Source organism: Anneissia japonica, unplaced genomic scaffold, assembly GCF_011630105.1.
Source record: "Anneissia japonica isolate Jap-2015-1 unplaced genomic scaffold, ASM1163010v1 scaffold4446_len648930_cov198, whole genome shotgun sequence".
NCBI classification, from domain to species: domain Eukaryota; kingdom Metazoa; phylum Echinodermata; class Crinoidea; order Comatulida; family Comatulidae; genus Anneissia; species Anneissia japonica.
Genome location: NW_022683639.1, coordinates 367,746 through 388,179, shown reverse-complemented (window position 1 = coordinate 388,179; position 20,434 = coordinate 367,746). Strand labels below are relative to the sequence as shown.

General features: G+C 33.4%; 2 protein-coding genes across 6 annotated transcripts in view; one reads left to right on the top strand and one right to left on the bottom strand.

The window, feature by feature from the left end:
* Positions 1 to 20,434, top strand: part of LOC117100477 (glucose transporter type 1-like) — a 41,488-nt gene that overhangs the window by 1,062 nt on the left and 19,992 nt on the right. For all 3 annotated transcript variants that reach the window (XM_033240190.1, XM_033240198.1, XM_033240182.1), the window contains exons 2-8: positions 211 to 371; positions 5,158 to 5,282; positions 7,233 to 7,373; positions 8,523 to 8,660; positions 9,953 to 10,140; positions 11,734 to 11,844; positions 13,236 to 13,337. In XM_033240190.1, coding sequence (XP_033096081.1) covers positions 325 to 371; positions 5,158 to 5,282; positions 7,233 to 7,373; positions 8,523 to 8,660; positions 9,953 to 10,140; positions 11,734 to 11,844; positions 13,236 to 13,337 — 852 coding nt within the window. In that variant the 5' untranslated portion in view covers positions 211 to 324. The remainder of the gene's footprint in view (positions 1 to 210; positions 372 to 5,157; positions 5,283 to 7,232; positions 7,374 to 8,522; positions 8,661 to 9,952; positions 10,141 to 11,733; positions 11,845 to 13,235; positions 13,338 to 20,434) is intronic.
* The window catches only part of LOC117100454, a 10,707-nt gene continuing 5,716 nt past the window's right edge, over positions 15,444 to 20,434 (bottom strand). For all 3 annotated transcript variants that reach the window (XM_033240172.1, XM_033240166.1, XM_033240159.1), the window contains one exon: positions 15,444 to 18,268. In XM_033240172.1, coding sequence (XP_033096063.1) covers positions 16,867 to 18,171 — 1,305 coding nt within the window. In that variant the 5' untranslated portion in view covers positions 18,172 to 18,268 and the 3' untranslated portion in view covers positions 15,444 to 16,866. The remainder of the gene's footprint in view (positions 18,269 to 20,434) is intronic.

The window sequence follows — 20,434 nt, the reverse complement described above, 5'->3', positions numbered from 1 at the left end:
AATATAAAAATATACAATTCATGATAAGGTGAATGATAAGAGTACAAGGGTTATGCAAAAGAACACAGGAAATGTCTTGCCTTGGTAGTATTATTAATCTCCATTACAGTTGACAAATGTATATTGTTAAATAAATAATAATAAAAAATATGTAATGTTATAAATAAATTTTCCTGTTTTTAACATTTGTTTTTTTATGTTTTATTTAAGGTTATTACAGACTGGATCAATGATAGTTACTATGATAGGAATAGTGATGTGTTGCCAGAGGATACGGTTGACTTTTTGTGGTCGACCACCGTTGCTATCTTTGCCATTGGTGGGATGATTGGCTCATTCTCTGCAGGCCCTGTGGCCAACTACTTTGGAAGGTTGGTACAACTTTGATTTTGTACTTATTTTACTGATATTTTTGCTACAAGCATTTAATAAAGTATTTAAGGTAAATAAAATTAATTGCTAGTTTCAAATCTCCATCCTTATAACTTTGGAGCTTCATGAAAAGATTTACTATTTGCAATTTTTCAAAAAACAAAAAAAATCATTAATTTTCCATGGACAATAAAAATAATTACTATTTTTACTATTTACCAGCCTGGTATATAGGATAGTAAAAAGCAAGTAATAATAATTTCAAATCCTTGATGTGAAATTAACAATTAATTTTATTTGGTCTTATGTATAGGCTTGCAAATACATACAAATATATTATAAATCTCCTCACAAGCTTGAAGCAGTGGTACTGTAGGTGGCTATATTCAGCCGATATACACAAAAGCAGTTGTACTGTTACGTAGGCGGCTATTGTTCAGCCACTATACACAGCAGCAGACTTTAATTTGAATAGAACAAAACCATGGTATTTGTATTAAAGTATTGATTACAGGCAGTGCATTTCATTTGATTTCATTTATTTTGTCTCAGTAAAATATATAAAAACTACAACCAGTTCAGTACAACAAAGTAAAAGTATAAAATATCCGAAACAGGCCGAGACAGGATTCCTAAAAGTGAACCAAATCACTATCAATTAGTTCTCTCATTTTGTGCTTGTGGGCAAACTGCAGGCATTAGACATAGGAAAAGTTGGCCCATTTTGCCTGAGGGCAAAACTCTCTATTTCTTGTACACCGCAGTGTTGTTATTTACTTTACTGCATATAGTCCATTAGTGCAAGCACCTCAGCTTGTGTCAACCAAAAAAGCAATGTCGTGTAAAATATTAATTTTGAACACCACAGACTTGTATTGCCCATGCAGGTAGTTGGTGAATGGGGAAGGCATCACCCACAGACTTGCATTACATTTACTGATTTCCTGTTTAGTTTAATTTCTTTAGTTTTAAGAATATGTTATTTGATTGCATCATTGTGTTTTTTGCTCCAGTGAGAATATTGAATCATTTTTCTTTACTTAAGTATTTATTATTTTTATTTGAAAAAAATAAATAAATAAATAAAGGTTTGATGCTTTTGAAACTTGTTTGCTTTGCCTTGAAATCATGTTGTAAATGAAAGTATTTCAAATATAATACAATACAATTTGTTATGGTGGAGCATGGCCTCCATGGTTGTACCTGGGCATGTGCTTTTGTTTATTCTATAGTAAAGTTGTTTATAGAATCTTTCCAATCTTGAATGAGTGGAGGTGGCTTGTTCTGTTACTGAGCAAACTTACTGTAGTACTGTATAAACTGCTCTGCCAAACAAATAACAAACTCCACCGAAGTTGTTAAATATGTACTATAGATTGGACTGCAGAAATATGCTTATATAAGCATCACTTGTAAATTGTTGACAAAAAACACTACCCAGTTGGTAAATATGTACATTAGATTGGACTGCAGAAAGTCTATTTAAGCATCATTTGAACCCCTAGATCTTTTCTTTATTAGGCCATTAAACTAGTTTTATATGTCAATCATGACATCAGCATTTTACCGTGAACCAGTCAATTCGAGCGAATGCCACTTTGAGCGGAATTTACTTTGAGTGGATGTTAGTGCAAGTGGAAAAAGATCCACTTATCAATCAATCAAAAAACATTATTAACTTCCATAGAATACACAAAATATACACAGTAATATGATTTAAGTTAAAGATGAAAACAATCTATGGAAGAAGGCATGATCCCGAGAAGAAAAATATTTGTGCTGGGCATGGATTAAATGAAATGAAAGTAGAAACCTGTTTGAGTTGGGGACGATTACTTAAAAATTTCCTATTTTGTGCTAACAATTTGCATTCGGCCGAGGCTCAAGCTTTGCCTGGGAGCCAGGGGTAAACCCTGGTGGGTTCCAGGGGAGAAGCCTATAGCTTTATGTATCTATAGTATTGTTTAATTGATTTTTAGGTTAACAATAATTTATGATTAAATATACCCACATTCTTAAAAATAATGATTTATCTTTCACTCGCTTTTAAGAAAGTGGGTTTTGAACTATAGACAAATGGTGAATTGTGGAAAATTGATATGATGTCATGTCATTATTACTGTACTGTTGATAGTCTTATCACAGTACACCAATGATTGGTGCACCTTCTGACACCTATACAGTATATGAGAATATAATTTTTTATAGTGAATAACAGTTACAACTAGACTATGTCTGTTTGAACAACAGAACATAGGGCTTTTCCCCATTGCTTTAATGAGAAATGAAGTTGAAATTGCAACAAAAAGAAAAGTCATTAAAAGATATAAAGTAAAAAAAAACACAGAAAACCAATATAATAATGTAACGAAGTTGAAAAAAATGAAGTGGGGGGAAAAAAAACGAAAACCAAGTTCACTGCAATGATATTAGTGAGACTTGAACTATGGCTGCGATGTTGCGTGCTATATGGGCCGACCTTGCTTAGGAAAACGCATTTTCAGTTCATAGCGATTCAATGACTGATAGCAAAAATTGTTCATGTGTAGTTTTGAGTAACTTAACCTAGCTGTAACTTGTTTAAGTGCTTTAGAAAACACAAATTGCATTTAAATAATTTAATCAACTGTCAACAAAAAAACCTTTAAATGGTCCTCATATCCACACCCTACTGCAGATTGCAACCAAAATTGGATCATTTCTTCATTTCACCATGAAAACTATTCTGCAAAGTGTCATTTTTATCCATCTATAACTGGGAAGTAAGCAATTTGAATAACCCTCAAATTTACATTCTAACCGGGATCGTCCCCTACACATAATAATATCTTCCTTGTAACTTGTTAAACTTTCCCGAAAGTTCCATTCGAATAAGTTCACCCGTATTTTAAATATCTGGTCTGGGACGTTTTCCTTTAAATGGTCCTCATATTTACAACCCTACGCCTAATCATCACAAAAGTTTAGTCATTTCTTTACTGGACCTTTACAAACTAATAGAAAGTTAATTTACACCCATTGAAAACTTTTTATAGATATTTACATTTGGGATCTCAAAAATTTTAATGACCCTTCAATTTACAGCCTTGACTGATTCGCCACCAACACATAATACTATCTTCCTTGTAACTTAGTTAAACTTTTTCCGAATGTTTCATTCAGATCAGTTGATCCGTTTTCGAAATATGTGGTCTGGGATGTTTTCCTTTAAATAGTCCTCAGATCCACACCATACTGCGAATCGTCACAAAAATTACAAGACCTTTACAAAGTATTATAGAATATTTAATTTAGACCCATTGGTTTTTGTTAAAGAGATATTATTAACCCTGGGTCCTAAAAAATTGAAAAGGCCATTAAATTTACACCCTTCACTGGATCGTCACTAACACATAAAAATTTCTTCCTTGTAACTTGATTAAATTTTCCCGTACGTTTCATTCAGATCAACTGACATTTTTTTTTAAATATCCAGTGTAGACTGTTTGACCTTAAATCACTTTAATTGGTCCTGACACACACATCCCACCATAGATTGACAGTAAATATTAGGAGGCACATCCTTGATGTATGGCCTATGCTTCAGCAAAGCACAGAAAAATGCTAAGCATGGGAAGTGTACCAAAGGGACGGCCAGAAAAAAATACAGTGCAAAAAGATAGGAAAATACTGTATGCGAGAAAAAAGAAGAAAAAAATTTAGAACAAAATCAATGGCTTTAACCAGTATTGCTGGGAAAAGCCAATTACAGTTACTACAATTTACTGTACAAATATAAATCGTAAATTTAGGGCCTACAAATATAATTACAACATAATTCAATTACAAATATAATTTATTCTTTTAAATACAAAACCCCAACTGGAGACAAAATTTGTGCATTCAGAATGAAATGTGCGCAATTCAATAGTTTTAAAATATAGGCCTCGGGTGTTTGTTGTTAGTAGTGGTAGTCGGATTTGCCAGAACATTAATTCAAACATGGAATAATTATCAAAAGCACCAAAAACATTTCAGAACTTTAGTGCACAGAGCATTTTTGCATTTAAAATAAACGAAAGTACTATTTCACTTACAAATACAAGAATAGGGCAACGATAAATATAGTTCACACAAAATGCATCCGCTTGTGCAGGCACCTACTTGAACTTGCATCTGCTGGAACTGGCATTCGTTCGAATTGACTTTCATTCCATTTTACCTTCCATGTAATAAATCCTAATTTTTTAGAAGTCCATAATTTGTTTTAATAGTGAATTGTCCTTTTTTTGCGGTTTGTGTGCAAAAAGATCAGAAAAACCTATTTAAATTAATGATACTGTAAAAATTGTGCTAGGCCCCATCAATATACTTTAATCATGTAATGGCGAGACCTTTTATAGACCTTGTTTTGTGACCTTATTTTTTTTTAGACCTTATTTTTTTTTTTAGATAATCAGAGGAAGGCGTAAAAAAATATTATATTGTTTTCTTATTTTTTAGCAAATTGTTTTGTCAAAAATATCCAGATGGAGTGGAGAAGAAAATAAAAATAAAATTTTATTGGTGATAGTAAAAATTGTAGCAATAGTATGGTTTTATGGTGTTTATTCAAAATTTAATATACTTTTGCCTTATAACACTAATTTTGAAATGGGCACCAAAACATTTTTTTGGCTTTACTTATTGTTAAATCATATTTATAACAAACTCCAGGTGTAATTAAATTTTTTAGACAAAGGTTGACAAAGATAGATTTACTGTAAGCTATTCTTATTTGAAGTGTGTTTAAAATTTCTTGAACAGGAAGCGTGGCCTGATGTTGAATAATATTTTGGCACTAATCGGAGCTGTGCTTATGGGCTTCAGCAATAAGGCAAACTCTTACGAAATGCTGATTATTGGACGATTTGTGATTGGCATTAACTGTGGTAGGTGCTCAAGAACAACATGTGACAAATACAGTACCAGCAAAACAAACAAAATAAATGGAACTGATTTTAAGTGGAACATGGAAGGGAGTAACAAAATCATCAGATTCATCATTATCAGCATCATCCTAGACAACTTCATCATCAACACCAACACCATCATCATTATTATTATTATTATTTTTTGACTTAAAACCGAGAATCTCCCTGAAAAGGTATGTATAAGGGACCATATATTATTTTTATCATCTTCACTAGAGCCCACGTATTCAATCTTTTTAAACTGGTGGACAGTTCCAATCTGTTTGAGACCAATGGTAGGCCGACATAATTGTGTACTTCCACATTTTACTCAATAACCGCCTTACCCATTCTCTTTTATAGGTCTACAAGTCTTCCTAATATACCTATTATAATGTAGCATTTGTTTTTTAACATTAACTATGATATGCCTTGTTTTGTAAAAATGATGGAGTGTAGTAGCGTAATAAAGGGAAAAGGGTGGGGATAAATAAAAAAACTTCCACCCCAGGTTCTCCTATCCTACCACTAGAAATTTACCGATCACAAATTATCAACTCAGGTAGGTTAGTTAAACAATGCCAGTGACAGAAATTAGTTTACCTTCTTTAGTTTTCAGAATATATTATCAGTGGATTGCATTATTGTGAATAAAGAGAATATTGAATAATTTTTCATTATTTAAGCATTTATTCTTTAAATTATGTCCAATTATTGTTTTTTTTTTCATATCAATGAATGCGAATTGAGTTATTTATAACAAAACTGATGCTTGGGAAACTTGAGGCTTTTTAATTGAGCCTTGAAATTATGTGAATGAAACTTTATTTATGGAGAAGCATTTTCTTTGTACTATAGTAAAGTTGTTTATATAATCCTCCCAAGCTTGAAAAGAGTTGAGGTTTTATTGTTCTATCACTGTACACAAACTGTATATATAATCTGTAGGCTACCAACCAATTATAATGCTACCAAAGTTGTTGAATATACTGTATATAGGACTGCAGAAAAGTATGTTTATATAAGCATCACTTGCAAATTTGTGCTGGCAACCAATTGACAAACTGTAGTCAAGTTGTTAAATATGCACTCTAGATTGCACTAGAAAAGTCTATTTATTTAAGCATCATTTGAACCCCTAGATCTGTTCTTTATTAAGCCACTTTTATATGTCAATCATGATATCAGCATATTACCTTCCATGTAATTACCATATCTCTTAGAAGTCCATGATTTGTTTTTAAAATTGTGACTTGTCCTTTTTTGCGGCTTGTGTGCAAAAAGGTCAGAAATTTTAAAAATATACACTTCTAGATGCCAGAGCCAGAGTGGGTTTCTAGAACAGAAAAACTTTTCTCTTAAGTACTAAAAATCGGCTGGAAAATGATTTAATATTTAGCCATGTCGCGCAGGCCAGATTCAAATCTTTGGCGGGCCTGAGTTGGCCCGCAGGCGGGGTATTGAATACCAGGGTACTAGAATATAAAAGATACACCTTAGGAGAGGAGGGGGTTGACAGTGTTACATACCTGAATGTACCGTTTTATGATAAAAATTAAAATAAACGATGATCAAAATGACAAAATCATTTTATTATGTCTTTCATGGAGAGTGAGAAGGTTTGCACTCTCTTGAAAATTTATTAAAATTAATTGATTGAGGACCCCTAATGTCATAATACATGTGTATCATGAGAACAATGATTTTTATAGATTAACCTTAAGCTTAATCCTCCTCGGCTCGCACCTGCGGCCTTTGGATGGCACTACTCGCCATAGTGCACCTCTTGCCCTGACTCTTCAAAATTATTCAGTGAACAATTTTGGCCCCTATTCCAATATAGATGGGAACCCCTGCACTTTGCCCACCTGTGGTGTATACTCATGAGAAACCTCAATATCTAATTTTATCTGATGCTTCAAATTGCAGGCATAAACACTGGAATTGTTCCAATGTACCTGTCGGAAATTGCACCATTCAACCTTAGAGGAGGCATTGGAGTTCTAAATCAACTTGGTGTTACTTTTGGTATCTTACTCTCACAGGTCTTAGGCCTCACAGAAATCCTTGGTATGTAGAGTACTGTATTAAGTACTGTATATTATGCAATTCTTTCAGAATAACATGTTTAAAGCCCCATTCCCAGCAAAAATTCATTAAAAGATTTTTTTTTTTTACCATTTTCTCGACGAATTCTTCGTTACTAGGCAAATTCAGAGGTTGTAGATCGCATCCGCTGGAATGCTCTCGCTTTTATGTATACTTTATACAGTCAATAAAATGTGCCCTCTCTAATGAAATTAGTTTTTGTACTTTGCATTTCGCACATTGCGGTCGATCGAGTAGGCCTGAGATATGTTTTTTTAATTGTCAAAATCTCGGTCAGAATAATTTTTTTAACAGATTTGAAATAATTCTTATGAAATATTATATTTCACAAGTGTCAATACTAGCAACGGAAAATATCATGTCGGCCATTTTTATGTGTGACAACAGAACCTAAATCGAAATAAGTCTAGGCCTAGCCTAACAGTGTTGGATATGGTAATGTTTCCGGTGCTACTATATTTCTTCGCAGACCTATCACAAAATCAAACATAAAAAATTCATCCGCATTTATTTTTTGTGTGGAACGCAAAAAATCAAATTTCAGTCTTATTTTACATTTTTTTTATGTTTAGGAATGTCAAAATTCAGTTAAACTAGCAATTTCGTAATATGTTTATAAATCTTTATAACTATATAAAAATCATATTTTTCTTAACTGAAATTTTGCCAGGAATGGGGCTTTAATGGTTAATGCTAATTTTTGCATAAACCTCTTTATAATTTTTTTAAAATAATCAAATTTTATTTAAAAAATGTCAGACACAATTAAATTTAATGTTTGCCAGTAATCCTTTCAGAATAAAATGTGTTTAATGGCTAAATGCTAATTTTTGCATAAACCTTTTTATAATCATTGAAAATAAACATTTAAAAAAAAAAATGTCAGACACCAGTTTACCAGTAACAATTTTAGTTTAAATTATATTTAATATTTTCGATTGGATTTTTTAATGTACTGTCTAACTTATGGTAACTTATATTTTTTTTAATATAAATAATAGAAAAATTATTATTTTGTGTAAAAAATAATTCTTTGTATTAAAATAAAAATATTGCCAGAATACATGGAAGATTCGATATTTGTTCTTCAATTACTTTTTTTCGTTGTAGGCACACAGACGTTGTGGGGGATTTTGCTTGGATTGACAGCTGTACCTGCTATTTACCAATTAATTACTTTGCCATTTTGTCCAGAAAGTCCAAGATATTTGCTCATAAATATAGATGAACCAAAAGAAGCAGAAAAAGGTATGTGCCTCAATAATAAGGTCTCAAAAAATAATGGGGTAAAAACTAAATTTTACCCAATAATCTAATTTTTATTTATCGTAGTTCCACGGGTTTACAGCCGGGCACTCCATGTGTTACACGACGACTCCAACTCCGCTCCCTCTGAGCCGTCTGCTAATTTTCGGTGGCAGTCTGAAGGTATTGCCATTAACAACGATCCGTTGTGTACGCGTCATCATGTTGCGTTCTTCATGGAATCGTGTTGGCCGGCGACGGTCGGGCGAAGTGAGTTCCCGGCTTGAGTCCCCTTGTGTTTAAGCCTACCTCTGTTATACACACATTGCCCTAATTTATACCCAATTTTATATACCAGCCTTCCCTTGGGTAAAAGCCCAGGGTATGAATTTACTGAATCTTAAGCCACATTTACGCTAGACACAATAACAAAACAACAATGACAACAAAATATGCTCAGTGTCGAAGAATATAAACGATGTGATATGTTGTCATGTCTAGTCTAAATGTCGCAAAAAGACTCTAGAAATAATTAACGATAAGCTTTGAAATAGGCATACAATGCTGGAAAATTGCTTTTTGATTGAAAAGAAGGCTCCATGGTATACCCAGCAAGCACAAAATGTTCTCATAACATTCGCGAATGTTGTGGTTTGGTATGCTACAAAATAACATTTATGTACGTACATATGGCTCTACAAAATAACGTTTTCACCAACAAACTATAACGTTCTTATAAGGTAATATTGTTAGCTGGGTAATATATAAATAAGCCCAACCCCAAAAAATTAGCTCAATTTTGTATTGAAGAGGAGTGGGCTTATAGTAAGGAACTACGGTATTGGAAAATTAAATTTAACTAACCAGGAGCCCAAAATACTTTTACAGTTTTTGAAATTTTTAATTAATAATTTTTATACCTTCACCTTAAATTTTAATCCTGTGGTTATCTTTACCAACAAAAATGTATGCGATGCAGTGTCCTCCAACAAGAAATTTTATTCAAGTAATTATTAAAGATACTTAGTGTCAATTGAAAAAGAAGAGGTTGAGGAAGTGGTGGTGCTTGCAGTGGCAGGTGGACTTCAGTTTTTGTGTGAAGCCTATTATTTCAGCAAACATTTTGGCAAGTCTGGCTTTAGGAGAACAGTGAGTCAGTAAACAGAAACAGAGAGTGCAGAACGACCCTAATTTCCAAAATGTCGCGGCTTTGGCAACACAACGATTCTTTTGCCCTAATAAAGTTTGTAAACATTTTACAATTTTTATAATACCTTTCGTTGTTTCCCATCCAGCATTAAAGCTGTTACGGAATACGGTGAATGTCAGTGCTGACATCAGCGAGATGCAAGTGGAGTATGAGGAGGAACAGAAAGAAGAGAAGATTTCCGTTCTGCAACTTTTAAAGATGAGATCGCTCCGCTTACCGCTGATCATCAGTGTCGTTATGCAGTTGTCACAGCAGCTCTCAGGCATCACTGGAGTAATCTACATTTCTTTTTAAATTGTTAGATCATAAAAGTGGGAGTAAAGACAATTTGATAGAAATTTATTTTTAAAAAAAGCACAAGGAAAATAAAATGAGAAAAGAGATATTGTAAGGGAAAAGAGTGGTATGAGATGGAAGATAGAACAGGGAGATAAAGGGAGGGAGAAGGCATAGGGAAGGATATGATCTGTGTTGCACAGTGTTGAAATCAGATTTTATTTTCAATTAAAAGCTCTATTATGCTATCAGTCTATAGCCCATATGAATGTAATGTGACATCATTCCCATATATATAGCCAAAAGTCAGTGATAATTGTTGCAGAGAGTATGGAGCTTTTAATTGTACGACGATAGTAGGACGTAGAACGTGATGACATCACTAAATATCATCTGCGCATGTGAGAATATTAAATTCTCCTTGTCGTGTAGATTCTAGGAGGCAATTTGGCCAAATCTACATATGCAGAAAATGTAGGACGCCCGGTAGGACGGTCACGCATGAGTGATTTCTTTCTAGTGTCGTGTCGTCGAACAAATTTAAAGCTTTGTTTGACAAGGCGACAGAGCTGACGTGGTGAATTAAGTTGCTTGCATGAAATGAATAGAATTTACAATGTTTCCCTTCATCTTTACATTTTACTGTTCCACATCATTGTAAGAGAATCAGGAGTTTTTCTTTTTCTTGTAACACTTCCAGACTCTGGAATAATCTCCCAACTGAACTTTAGGGGTATTTTCGTGTTCAATGCAGTTGTACATGCTGCCTGAGTTTTTTTGTCTGAACAATGAGACTTATACCAGTACCAGTTTTAAAGAATAAAAAGCTGCAAATTCTGAATTAACAATTAGGTTTTACATGCATTGATTTTCCGACTTATCTTAAATCAAATCAGTTCTACAGATAATTTATTAACGTTTCATTACTAAAAAGAGGGATTTAGCAATGGACGTCATGTGACCTAACTTGGGTGTTGGATATAAACAATCCACTGACACAGTGATATTTTACATGGAGATTTCTATGCGGCCGTCCCTTGTTTATTGCTGTAAAGATCATCATAATTCCCAGTAAACTATACCAAATTGATTGGAAATTACAATTTTCCTTAATATTTTGCTGAAGGATGCTCGCCGCAAACATTGAGTTTTTTCTACAAATGTTAGGCCTAGGCTCCTGCACATCTACGGCATGGTTAGGTATGCATGATGGTCTTCCACCCACAAACTACGCTGCGATGTTAGTGCCAGCTATGGTTTATGAAGGATCACTTAAATTTCAAAGCATGCAATCCAAGGAGAATGCTAGGATAAGTAAATGAACACTATTTTGAACAATCGTATTGCCTTTCCTAGCATTTACTTATCACAGTAACAGTGGGTAGTTGTTTTCGCAACCATACATTATCTTTTCCTATGCTGTCACACTGCAATGATTTTTATGTATACCCAAATTAGGTCACACGACCACTTGTAAACAATCATTGCTAAATCCCTATATACTTTTACTTCCTGATTTTACAAGGATATGATAATGATTTTAACATTTGGATTTAGATGGATTGAGATGATAATTCTTTTGACTTGCAGGTGCTATACTACTCTACCTCTATTTTCGAAGATGCTGGTATTGAGCCTGAAAAAAGTGCATATGCAACCCTCAGCACGGGGTCAGTAATGGTCATTATGACGATAGTCACGGTAAGCCTAGCTAACAAAATTTAAACATTCTGTACCAATTTTAGTAAGAGGTATCCAAAATGAAATGTTTTACTGATAAATTATTAATGTATTGATTCAAATTTAGGTGAATTATTGTAAGTAATGCTTTTTTATACAATACTTATAGAGGTGACCCATCCAGCTTATCCTGGAAGGTCTGCAGATATTCAGGGACCCTCTTAAAAAATGCAATGATATGAGGCTTTATAAATTAAGTCCATTATTTTTATTTTATTATTATTCATGTACAAATCCTTACAATTCAGCTTCTTGCTGCGAATGTGATTTTAAATTAAAATATGAAGTGAACTTAAAAAAAAAAAATGTACTCATTAGGAGTCTTAGGGAGTGTGGTAGGTTTGAGAAAAAAGTAGTGAAGACGTCGCTTAGCCTTGCAGTCCCAGAGGGATGGTTATAGTAATTTTTTATAGATTTATGTATACTGAAATGCAAACAAAAAGTTTGGGCTTTTGAGCTCACTATTTAGCCAGCATATTTAAATTACAATACCACAGAAATATGTTGTCTATGACAATATAATATAATGGCGCCCTCTGTTAGAGACTAATTAGAAGAACTGTTAAAATGGCAGTAAGCATGATAATATTTTCAGTTATAAAAACTTTTCTCATTGCTTCTGATGTTGTGTTAACGTTGGATTAATTTTGACAAAGACAAAGTGAAATTTTATCTATAATTTACTGATCGTACTCTGTTTGCACTTGGAAATAAACACACAGAAGCTTCTACTAAGACCAATTTTCATGATGTGTGCATTTAACTGTTGACAAGACCATTTAAATTAGATTTTTTATTCACACAAAATATATTGATGAAATTTTTGATTATACACTATGGCACTGCAGAGAAAACTGCCTGGTTATTCTTCTAGAGTTCTATTTGCTTTCTTTTAAACTTGCTGAATGGTTTGAGTAATTTTACCACTTAAATGTTTCAAAGTTTTTTTTCTTGTTAAAAACTGACAAGGTATAAGGGGAGTGTAACAAAAGAAGTCTAGTCCAAACAAAGCTTACAAATAATTTTTTCAACTAAATGTTAAATAATGACATTTAAAGATAAAATGTGCTATGAATAATAATCATAATTATATAATAAATAAAAGTCCTGATCATATTTTCTTTTGTTAAATCTTGCTACATAAATTATTTTTTTTCTTGCAGAAGCTCAATTGTTTTTATTTTAAGATTGCCGTTGTGTTGAGATACATAATATTTTTAGATTTGTTTCTACCTCATTTCCTTTCATGTTTTGTTATTTCATACTTTCATTTCTATTTAATATAGAGCTTCCATTCTTTAAGCTTGTTGCTTTAGCATCCAATTGAAAACACACTATAACTTTCTCACCAGATTCCACTAATGGACAGAGTAGGACGAAGAACACTTCATTTATGGGGTCTGGCATTAATGATATTGTGGGCCAGCATTTTAACAGTTTCCCTGGCAACCAAGGTATATTAAAATTTATTATCATCATTTCAATGATATAATTATTTTGGTATTTTTATATTATAATGAAATTAAATGATTTTGTTAAAGCAGAAACAAAATTACAAATAACAAATTAAAATAATATATAATTTATGCAGTTTATGAATTTATTTTGTGTGAACATAGTGCTAATCATGACATTACAGCATGAAAGTACAAGTTTAAATGTTTTTCCAGGAAATTAAAAACAATATTGCAGAGATCTTTAGCAGCGCACAAGACATCAATCTAGGCAACCATGATATGAGAAAGATACAAAAGATTCGGTTTTATGTTATTTACTCAATATCTTGATTATAAGCACAAGTAAAATAAAACAAGCAAAATTACTAGAACAAGAAAGTTAGGACATATTGTAAATAACCCTTTAAGTAATTCCTGCAGAGAGACTAATTTCCAGGTGTAAAAAACCACATAGCTTGCAAACACAGTACAGGTCAAAAGCCATTTGGAATTGGGTTTGTCATGCAATCAATTGCACAGTATCCATGTTTAATGGAGGAACTTGTCTTTTTTTGTGTTGTTTAGTTATGTTAAGGAATCATCATGAGACAAGATGATATCTTCTGATTTTGATTCCTGAAATAGTCTTTATTCTCTTTATATTCATATGCCTACTTAATAATTATATCTCTATTTTTTGTGACTATTTCAAAGTAAACGTTACTACTAACTAATAAGTATTGATTATTGAGAGTTTTGGAATGCACAATATATGTGTGCTGCTACAGGTAGCATATTTAGTTGATTGATTTGGTAATTTTTTAAATTAATCTTAATCAATGAAGATTTCATTTACATAATTGTATTTTGCCAGTGGCAAAATCTCAAAAACCCATGAAAATCAATAAAAACATCTCATTTAATAGGATCAAATATGTTTCAAAGTTTTGCATGACGAATGACATTAATAAATAACTATAGAAGAACCGACACATCCACCCAAGCTACAATTGTTTCACCAACATCCAATCACAGCGCATCTCTGCAAAGGTTAATCTGGCGGCTTCATAAGGCCATCCCTTTTGCTCTGCATAATTCTTCCCCTGAAGGTCCTTCTCTGACTCAAAATAACATCAATTGTACTGTACACTTGACAACTGTTGCGCATAATATGTCTCGCGCATGAGCCTCCACTTTTTACGTCTTGTATTATCGTGCGCATCATAACAATTTTATATAAGGTAAAACGTACTGGCTGATTATATCCTAAAATTCATAAAAATGAAGTAAATTTGTCATTAAAATGTTAATACAGGCCATATAAATTTCTCTTAATAAAGCTATACCGACTGACGACTGTAATTGGTAGTAGTTTTACTGCTACAATTTAAAAACAATAACATAGAAGGTGCTTGATTTTGTGATTTTACATAGAGGGCGCTATATACACATTTATTTTCTTGCACATTAGATGCCAACAAAGTTTGCAGGTATACAATTGAGATTAATAGCACATGCCACATGGGGTACTACAAGCATATAATTATTTGTTTTTCAAATAAGTTATAACTCTAATGATAACACATTAATGTTAAACAATTCAGTGTGTCATTGATTTTTAAAGACATACTACTAGCAAACTTTAGGACCTAAAATACAAAGAATATAGGAACAATTATTATAGATCTCTTAATTGGTGAAAATTTTATCCCTTAAGCCACTGTAATATGTTACACAAGGTAAGCAATTCAAATATAAGTTGAATTAAATTATTAAATTTTTAAAGTAACCAAAAAAACAATGGATCTTTCCACTAAGCCCTGTCATGGATATTGTTGCTAAGGTAACACAGAATAGGGTATACACATCGCATTTATGGGACAACAATGTTGGACATAGAGTACTACAGTGTTATGTCACGATACCATGTGATACTACTCCGTTGCTATCGTGCAAAATGCGTTCAACAGGACGCCATTTTCTCCACTGACAAACCATTGATCCAAATTTCTAAAGTAACGTAATTATTAAGATGTTGTATCTTACTTGTTCTTTGTAAATTTTAATTGATGATAACTAATATAATGCGAGCTTTTGTGTTATCAGTACATTTTGATGGTAAAATATAGATTTTAAAATGCCTATTCCAGAAAGCCTATGAAGTCATCCAGGCGTAATGAACGGTGACCAACGTCTGTTGACAACAGAGAGCGCCACCTGGCGTCGTGACGACACGACCATGGTACTCTATGCACGTATTCCTGCACTGTCCTGATTAACACTCTGGAAAGTTCCATTCAGCTGTGTATTGCAGTTTTTTTTATGAAGTCAAGAATATATCTACAGTTAAATTTGCCTAAGTTGACTTTACCTAACTCAAATAATTTCTAAGTCAATTTTATTTTACATGCTGGATTGTTGTGTTTTCCATTAGTTAAAAATCTGTAAGTCGAATTTTATCCAAGTCGAACAATTTTTCAATTTTTTTTTTTTAACTTAGGCAAGTTCAACTGTATACATGTTTTTATGCAAGGTGAATTTTCAGCCAACAGAAACATGTTTAAAACATTGTGAGACTCCGCCCACATTTTAACTGATATTTTTTTGGTTTTTTTTTTTTGATCGGAATGAAACTGCAGTACTTACATTCTATCAACTTATGTGTTGACATGATTTCACTTTCTGTATCAATTTTGTTGTGGACTTTCTAAGAGATACTTCCTTGTATCTTAAAGGTCAAATCACTGTCTTTTGTTTATGTTTTATACATTATACAAATCATGTCAGAACAAATAAAAATAACAAATCCTAGGTTATGTTCAGACTAGAGAGTAAAGCCAATCCTGACACAGTTTTTTGTGTGAACCAGTCTGGGTTGTTTCATGCCTGGATTGCATTTGTTCTCACACCACACAGCTTTAACCTTGGTAGTGTACACAGGTTGAATGTTACAGTTAGTTGACCCTGTGTTGACCTACAGAGCAACTACAAAAAAGTAAGAACACAGAAGCGACTACATAAAAGCATGAATCAAACCAAATCCAGATAAATTGCTTTTTTATCTTAAGCCAGCAGTTGTCGATCGACAGGGTTCTGTGGAGAACGTAACGCCATGACGCACACACAACAGATCGTTTTTAACGACAATCCGTTCAAACTGCCACAGACAGTCAGCCGACGGCATCGTTTTGTCTGGCGCTCGCGGGGAACGAAGTTGGATTCGTCATACAACCGTCGTGTGACGCAGTGAGTCCCCAGCTTCACTAATTATCTGTTCATAGAATTTATCTCTTCTATCTCTGAAAAGTATTTACCTTGATAGCTGCGTCCATTTATCAGATTGTCAAGGAAAGCCTGGCTCTTTGAAATGTGTAATTCTTTGTACAATACCACATTTTTAAATTGTTCAGTCGTTTACAATCTGACTTTTCTCAGGTCTATAACCAGATTCTTACAATACTACACTCAGGGTCTTAATTGCTTTGCTTCTCGATACTCAGCAGCGTTATTGCTTCTAAGAAGGGTCATCTTTGTTCTGATTTTCAAATTATTTCATTTGAGAATGCTCTTCAAATTCTTCAGCACAAACCTGTATATGAGTCATTGTTGGAGAATGTGGAAGAGATGACAAACCCACATACGTTCCTGATTGGGGCTCTTTGCTCTTGGAAGAACACAACACTGGTTTGGTGTTGACGTATGGGCTCTCAGCAGCAACCACGGATTCTTGGTTTGGCGAGACTGGGTTCATCGGTACATATATTTCGCTTTCTTCAGATTGACAATCATCATAAGAGCAAATGTCATGTGAATGTGGATTTGGAATGACATAGTCTCGATAATGGTGTTCAGATTCATTTTCAATGCAGTAACTCCCAATAGAAAGTCGTGTATCACACAACAAACTATCCTCATTTGTTTTGCTATTTACATTAAACATTGAGCTACTTAGATTAAAAAGTTTGCGCTTTTTATAAGAAGAAGTTAAAACAAAATTATCATACAAACTCTCATTGCTTTCCACTTTTAGTGCACATTTTTCATGTAATAGGTCAACGCTTTTGGTTAAATTATTTGAAAGTCTAGGGTAATTAGGATCCACCTCCAGATATTCAGGCTCATCATATGAATGATTTTCTAACGGTGTTTGCATAATCTCTTCATCATCCTGCTGTCCCTCACAAGTATCGCCCGTGTTTTCTTCGACAAGGATAACTTGTGTTGTCTGATGTTCATTGTCAAGTGGAGACCCACATTGATTTTTTTTGTCTGCTACATCTGATGTATGCACTTGGTGTACTTGTGCAGATACCTGTTGTATATTCTGTGCTCGATGGTGGATGGTTATTGAACTTGTTCCTGTTGATATATAATCACCAGTATTCTGTACATCATCTTCTCTGCATTTCATTTCCGCTAGTGGATTTTGTTGCATAATTGGTCTAAAAATACTTTTGCGGTTATGTGGTTTAAATGTTGCAAAATTATTTGTGTTTGCTGGTGCTTTTGGTTCTGTTTTTATAATTCTGATCACCTGATGCCAGCTTGGCATTCGTCTTCTATTTAATGAATTGCCTGCTTTTTTGAAAATGTTTGATTGTGTTTTCACACTGCCACCAGGTAAATCATTGATGTCTGAATTCTGCTGAGCAACAGAATCTGGTAAAGAACTTTCGCTATTATTTTCATCTGGGTCATAGTAGACTCTTGGTTCCTCCTCATCCTCTGGCACTTTATAAACTATCAACTCCTTTCTACAAAATTTTCTGTAGCAGACATTAAAAAATGTGTAAAAAATCAGAGTGACGATGACTGTAGAAAGTACGATGATAATAATATATTTGAATTCCATGATTTCTGATATTTCTTTTTAGACATCTATTTGTGACATCAGTTTTGTATACTGTACATCATAATTCCAGTAAATACTCTAAAGCCACTCAGCATTTCTAAAGAAAGACAAATTTTAGTTTTATTATTATTTGTTGATAATAACTTTTTAATAGATGATGCAATTAAAGAACATAAATATTGGGTTGTTTTGGGTTATTCAATTTAGCACAAACATGAATGTGTTTTCTTTTGTACCATATTGATATAAATTTCATTTAATGCAAATTTTTTAGCTTCATGATTCCTTTTGTAATTTCTTGGTTGAAACAAATCGGCTGTAAAAAAAAATTACTCGACTTGGAAATTTCAAATTATAGCAAGTGCCTTCAAATGTAAGGTCAAATGTTTAAAGTCTTACTAAACTTCCTAGAATTCACAGTGGGGAAAACCATTCATTTTTATAACTTTCTTTGTAAATTCTATTAAAGTACTTAATTGCTTTTCATTAAAACTGAAAGGTTATTATTGTCAAATATAAACATCATATTGATGTAACTTAAGAATTCAGTGAAAGCAAAACCATAGTACTAAAAAAATATTCTTACTATGATATTATTTATAATATCCTTGAATCTCTTAATGAATACAATAGCATACATAAATTAATATAATGTAGTGGGATTTGATATAGCGCATTATACCAACGTCGCAATGAGCTTAAAAAATGATAAAAAGTGATAAAAAAAGCTACTATTGTAACCAAAAAACTATTACTGCAGAGTAAACAGACTGTGCATCACTGCATCAATCGCCTGCAATTTAAGACCATTGACAAACAATGGTTGGCCGGCACATAATTCACTGATGTCTCATAATGTAAGGCAATTATCTAGTCAAGCTTACAAAGTCGAGTAAAGGAATTTTGTGGTTGCATTTGTAATACACAAAGAGTGATTATGCTTGTGTTTCACAAGTGACAGTGATGTCAAATTATTATTGTGGTAAGTACAGGCTACCTAAAAGATGTTTGCAAGTTAATTGACCAGTGGCGTACGCCAATACGCTCTCATGCGGCAGTCCGCAGGGCCCCTGAATTTTAGGGGCCGCGAAGAGGCCCTACCCATAGGTTCCTTGATCTAGCACCTTGACCAAAAATGACTTTGTTGATAAATTACACCATAATGTGTCTCTGAAATCGACGGTAGGGCATATATCATATTATAACGATAAAAATAAAACTATATTCACAATTTTAAGTCTGTGAGTGCCATTTCCGGCCATAATAATACATTTTCTTATCTTGGCCCCACAAGGGCATCAGCATAATGTGTGTCTGAAATCGACTGTAGGACATATCATATTATATCCAGTGGCGGAATGAAAGTGAGGGGGGGTTAGGGGAGCTGCTGGCTCGGGGCCCCACTAAATTTGTCAAAATATTTTTTAACTGGAGATTTAAAAAAAATATATATATATTCACAAATGTCTGTGAAGTGCCATTTCTGGCCATTTAATGGTTCCATATAAACAAAAATGTTTTCTAACCTCAGCCCCAACCATGGTAGGTCTGAGGTGGTATAGACTCAACTGTGAAAGTCCCTCCCAGGCCTCAATTTTCTGGATCCATATTATATCATTTATTCGTCATTAAAACATTTAGAATAACAATGCACATCTAAAATCCTACGATGGAATTGGTGACCGGGACACAGAAAGGCCCCCAGTTTCAGAAATACACAGGGCCCACTACCTTATCGTTACGCCACTGTAATTGACCTAATAGACTTTAAAATAACGTTGGATATGTTATAACTATTGAATGCCGACGAAGGACACACATAAAGTTGTAGTCCACCGGAAATACGGATTTGACTGGACAAAATTGCAACAAAACGTTTTATGATCTAAATATAAACTTAATTATATGTAAAACAACATACTAAAAGTTAACCAAAATAGGACGTACATAAAGGTGTTTTTTATAACCAAAAGTTCAGCACTATTTGAAAGTAGACTTTTACACGGTACGTACTGCGGTTTTCAAACTTTTCTTGATTATGATTGGTCAACATTTAGGTCAACGTAGGTCATATCTGTTTGTTGCCGGAAGAGTGAGACCTGCGTGTGCGAGCTTCGCGATCGCAAGGTTTGGTGTGCGAATCACAGATATATTTCTTCCGGTTTACAGGAATTACAGAGCTATAAATATTGGAAATTAATTGGAATCATACCAGAGTTAGTTCATGTATGACCCAGACAAATTTTGTTGTAAAGTCTAGGCC